We start from the raw sequence: 6,000 nt of genomic DNA, 5'->3' as shown, positions 1-6,000 counted from the left end.
GTCCAGTTCTGCCCCCCCCCCTCTCCCAACCCTCCCTTATTAACTGAAGTTTTGGTGGGACTGACGTTATAACTACATTCTTCACCATATGACGATTTGCTACTTTGACATGATTTCGACTCAGAAAATAAACTTATTGCATAAAGGTGATAGTTGGGCGTATAATCTAAACAATGAATAATACAAACTACAAAATAGCCTCCGAAAGGACTGGAACTTTCATTGACAAAAGGCATGCACACGGAAAATCTAAAGGTCATGTTTCAGGCGACGAATGGAGACTGGGTGTTTGGAATGCTAGGGGGGTAAATGATCTCAAGGTAAAGAATTGCGTGAAACTATGGGCGTGAGGAAACTAGATATTTTATGTGTGCCTGAAACAAAGAAAAAGGGATGCGAAACCAAAGACATAAAAAACGGCGTGTGAAAGGCGGATTTGAAATATAGTCAGGAGTAGACAGTGAATCACATGGTAAACCTGGAGTGGGTCTGATTTTGAATGAAACAGCAAAGCAGCATCTCTGAGACCATGGTTTCGTATTTCCCAGACTGCTGTGAGCTAGAATGAAAGTAGGAATCAGAAGACTATTTATCATAGAATGCTACGCGCCAGTTGATAGTGATCCCAGAGAAGTAAAAGACGCCTTCTGGGACACTTTAAATGAAACAATAAATATTTGCGAATATGAGGAAAGAATAATTCTACTAGGAGACATAAACGGATGGGTGGGCATCCAAAATCAGGATACAGAAAGAGTACTAGGTAATTTTGGGGATCCAAGAACAAACTATAACGGAAATAAATTAGTTGGTCTATGCTTAGAAAGGGGTCTGTTCATTACAAATACTTGGTTTAAGCATAAAATGATCCACATGTACACCTGGTCTAAAGGAAATAGCCGCAGTATAATTGACTTCGTTGTTGTGGATGAAAGACTAAGACAGTTAGTCAAAGATACAAGGGTCATGAGGGGTCCTGAATGCAATACTGATCATTAACTTCTGATGTCAAAAATTAACTTCGGTCGGGGATGGAGAAAAAAGAGAACCAAGAAAACAAAACAAACGCGAATCAAAATTGAGAACCTACAGAAACCGGATGTGCGCATAGATTTCGAAAATAAGATAATCGAAAGCATAGATAGGGCAACATGGGAGGACCGTATAAAAAACAAAGATATAGAGGGCGCCTGGACAAAGTTACGGGATATCCTTGTTAGATGTACGATTGAAGTGTGTGGTACCGCAGTTGTAGGAAGAATGTCTGGTGATGCGTGGCGGAATGATGAAATTCAGGCTGCCCAAAAAGCAAAGAGAGAAGCATACAGGAGAACTTTGAGCATCGCAGGTCTTAGCAATGAGGAAAGAAGTAGATGTAGAAATGATTATAGATACGAAAACAGGACACTCAAACGATTAGTTAAGGAACGTAAAGATATATTAGAGTTGAAGAAGAGATGAAAATACAAAACCACTTTGAAGGAAGCAAGAAACTGCTTTATAAAAAAATGAAAGGAAACAAAAGTACAGAATTTGTCAACGTAAGAAATAGTAGGGGGGAAATGGTATATGATGCAGATGGAATACTAGAGGCTTTCAGAGACTATTTTAGGAGACAATTCGGAAGATGAAGCTATAGGACACCACAACTGCGATGTTGAACACGATGCGTTGGAAAACTCAATTGAAAAAGTCTGTGTTACTGAGGTTAGGGATATAATTAAGAACTTGAAAAACGGTAAGGCTACCGGGGTAGACGGTATTATCGCTGAAATGCTTAATTACGGTGGCGAGTGCATACTACATAGACTGTGCGAATTGATAAGTTTATGTTTCGAGATAGGAGACGTCCCAGAGGATTGGAAAAAAGAAATTATCGTACCAATGTACAAGAGAAAGGGAGATAAAAGCGACTGTATGGAGTCAATGGATGGCTCCTACAAGCTATAAAAACAATATACACGGGTAGCAAAGCGAGTGTAAGGGTGAATGTGGAATTGAGTGACTGTTTCGATATTATTCAAGTAGTTAGAGAAGGATGCGTTATATCTTCATGGTTATTGATATTATTTATGGACAAGTGTTTAAGAATGGCTCTTTTCGACGAAGAGGGTGTGGATCTCGAAACAGTAAGGGTACGTGGGTTAGAGTTCGTAGATGATAAGCTTGTTATGGCACAGTCAATGGAGACTTACAAAGAATGATGAATAAACTAGATGCAAGCATGAAGAGCATGGGCCTCAAAATTGACGCAAATAAAACAAAAACTATGGTGTTCGAAGGAAAGAGTGAGAAAACACTATGCAATATTTTATTAAATGATGAGAGAATTGAACAAGTTGATAAGTTCGTATACCTTGGTAACTTATTTACTAGGGACGGGAAGATAGATGAGGAATTAGATAGATGAATAAATGAAGGTAAGAAGGTTATTGGTAGAGCAGGTCCCCTTATCAGAAGTAAAAACATATCAAATAAAGCTAAAATGGCAATACATAATTATATATTTGTACCGATTGTACTATACGGTAGAGCCACATGGACATATCAAGAAAAAGATAAGAGTAAAATTAACGCAATTGACATGAGATTCATGCGCATAATATGCAGGAAAACTCTGATGGACAAAGTAAGTAACGAGATTATTCTAAAAGAATGTGGTGCAGAAGAGACGCTAGTAGACGCATGGGAAAGAAATCGGCTAAGAAGGTTCGGGCATGTCGAGAGAATGCAAAATGAACGACTAACGAAACAAGTGTATCAAGGTAAAGTAAATGGCAGCGTACCCATCAGAGGTAGACCGTGGAAAGAATGGTTAGAATGTGTGAATGAGACCCTAGTTAGAAGATATTTAAGAAGCCACAGAAACACGAGAGCCTGCATGAAAAATGCATGGACATAAAAGAAGCTAGAGAAGTATGCTAGGACAGGAATGTATGACGACAAATAGTTAATAAAAAAAGTGTCATTAAAGTGAATGACGCCTGAAACAAAAGACCTTGGCCACTAATGGACCCAAGTAGGGAACCTTACATAAAGACTTTGTGAGGATCTTCACTTGGGGTGATTGCTAGAGATATTGATCAGCAAACTGGGTCGGAGCAGTTTTGCGGAACGAACGTATTATTTACATAAAACACGAGAATTCTGGATTAATCTGAAAATTCTCTATCCTTTCCACACATTACTCCTTTCCCCGCCGAGTGAGTCACGCCTACCCCGAAAGGGAAATGGCTTAATGGTGTATATGTTGGAATGAATTGGATGATATTGGATTGGAATGAATGGGATTGGAGTGGAGTGAATTACAATGAATTTGATTGGATTAGGTTGGAGTGGAGTGGATTTAAGGGAATTGGGTGGATTAGAGTGAATTGGATTTGAGTGGAGTGGATTGGAATGGAGCGGATAGAATGGGATAAGAATGTAATTAAATGGATTGGAATGGAGTTGATTAGAATGAATGGATTGGAATGGATTAGATTGCATTGGAATTAATTGGATTGGAGTGTAGTATATTGGAATGAATTGGAGTGTTTTGAAATGAATTGAATTGGATTCCCTCACGGGATATCAGATTAGGACTCTATGCAACATATTTACAGTTATGATCGACTGGGGTGATAAAAAATAGTGTATGACACTCGGCCCCCTAGTGGCAGCTGTCTCGTGTGAATTGCCGTACTCGTCTTTTCTCGATTACGCCTCGACTCCGGCTCGTACTGAAAGTTTCACACTCGGCCAAAAAATTTCAACTTAAGATTCTTGTATCACAAATAACTATGAAATTACAGTGAAATCCTTCAATAGCCCTCCCTTCTATAGCTCTTCCGAGAATTGACGCCGCGACGGAGGTAGGTGTAACAGGACTGCGCGGGGTCTACGGTTGTCACTCAGACAAGCACTCTGGCGTGAACAAACGAAAGCGGAGCGGGCTATAATGAATCAGTTCCCACCCACCGTCAGCCCCAAAATCGGCACTATAGAAGAGTTTAACTGTTTTTTTTAATTCATTTGAATTCTTTTCAATTCAACTTGAATTGTTTAAAAAGTGTATGAGTTTATCTTGAATTTTTGCCCTTTAAGCGCAAAAAGAATCTTATGAGCGTAACCAAAAGTACCCTCTGGTCTCTATATTTTATCCCATAGGGATTGTGAGACCTGTATCCCTTATGTCTTCCCTAATTGCCGTTTCGGTTCCCTAGTTTATCATTAAATTATGAATGTACCTAACCATTTCTTGTTTAATTCCAGGTCTTCAGATGGAAAGATTCTAATCGTATCATCGACAGACGGTTATTGTTCCATAATCCAGTTTCAGGACGGCGAATTAGGAGAAATTTACAAAGCACAAACACCTCCAGTCTCGAAAAATGTAGAAAAACAAGTCAAAGAATCTTCAAATCACACAACCCCTACGAAACCTGCAACTCCGGCTCCCTTTATTGATCTAGATAATGATGCAATGGACGTAGACATCAGCAAATGTGATCAGCTTCCAGCCCCGCCTGTCGATAGGCACAAATCTGATGTGCCTGTAGATTCTAAATCAAGCAAGAAGGTAGAAACTGACGATAAAAAATTGGAAAAAGTTAATGGCCAGGATAAAACTAGCGACGCAAAAGTTAATGGAAACGATATATGTGAGGATACTGAAGATATAAAATTGGTATACGAAGAAAGTAATGCCGAGAGTGCAAAGACAAGCAGTAAACATACACCGAAAAAAACTGAATTACCTACCGTGAAAACGCCCCGCAGGGTGCAGTTAATAACTCTTTCAAGTCCTAAGCATTCTAATAAGAAAGAGTAATTATTCTAGGTTTCAGAATCATTTTTATAATGCTAAATTCAATTTAAAAAATTATGAAAAACTTGGACTTTTTTGGCATTTATGCCTTTTCAAGCTGCCTTTTTTATTACTCGCAATTGAAACATTTCAATTCTATCACAAGCAATGATTTAACAATCATTTAATTGTAAAAAGTAGTTTTAGACAATATTAGTGTATTGTAGCTTTATATTTTTGTATTCTGGATTCGTTGATAGATAGTTTAGTAAGTCCTAAGTGCCTACAATGATAGATTTGAGATTTTCTAGTTTTCAAAATGTATACATTTATCCGTTAAAAGCGTGTTTTATCAACAAAAATACGACCTTATACAATGGCCTTGGCATTAAGTTATTATATGTACATAAAACTCAGACACTTCTTCAAAAAATGTAAATATCAGAAAAGGAAATAAAATTGATTCGCAAAGCTACCTACATCATTTAAGTATATCTCTTTTTCTTGAAAGATTCAAAGGTACTTTTCCAAAACGTCTTTTATGCGAGAAATGCCGTTTTCCACTAATAACGATTTTTGTTTTAATAGGGTGGCCGCCGGATCAGGAAACCAGAAAAACCGGGAATTTTTTAGACCGGTAAAACTGAGAAATGAGAGTGAACTTATTTTTTGACTGGAAATTAAAAAATTTTCAGAAGATATTCAGCCAATTAAATTAAATTGTTAACTTTGTTAATTATATTATCATTTATTTTACAATGCATTATTCTAAAAGATTTAACTTTGAATTATTTTCATTTCAGTCCTAAAATTTATTAAAATCCTTAACCTATTGAAATTAATGCAAATATCCTTAGATATTATAATATTTTTCCTAACAAATCTGTTAATGGACCGGTTTTAATTTTAAAGAATTTTAAAATGCAGTTTTGAATACTTTAGCAATTGAAAATTTAAAGCTTTTACTCTGAAAAATTGTGGATAAAAAATGTTTTAAGTTAATCAACTGTAAATATAAATATATATTTTTTAACTTAGCTGCAGTTACAGTACTAAAAATTAAACAATAATTGATTTTACAAAACGATTCAAAATCTGTTCAAACTTAAATAATTCCCAGATTTTAACGTTAATTATTGAACTGTTTCAACTCGAAAGCCTTAGTAATCATACATAAACTTTTATTAAATTGCATATCCTATTCAAAGATT

The 6,000-nt window shown here is 36.5% G+C and overlaps 1 protein-coding gene across 1 annotated transcript in view; it reads left to right on the top strand.

Moving 5' to 3' along the window:
• The window catches only part of LOC117178859 (chromatin assembly factor 1 subunit B), a 21,910-nt gene extending 16,637 nt beyond the window's left edge, over positions 1-5,273 (top strand). The window contains exon 6 of the mRNA XM_033370367.1: positions 4,255-5,273. Within this exon, the coding sequence (XP_033226258.1) occupies positions 4,255-4,813 (559 nt within the window). The 3' untranslated portion in view covers positions 4,814-5,273. The remainder of the gene's footprint in view (positions 1-4,254) is intronic.
• The last annotated feature ends 727 nt before the right edge of the window (positions 5,274-6,000 follow it).

This window comes from Belonocnema kinseyi, chromosome 8 (assembly GCF_010883055.1).
Source record: "Belonocnema kinseyi isolate 2016_QV_RU_SX_M_011 chromosome 8, B_treatae_v1, whole genome shotgun sequence".
Classification (NCBI taxonomy): domain Eukaryota; kingdom Metazoa; phylum Arthropoda; class Insecta; order Hymenoptera; family Cynipidae; genus Belonocnema; species Belonocnema kinseyi.
Note: the sequence above shows the minus strand (reverse complement) of the source record. Positions and strands in the feature narration are given on the sequence as shown.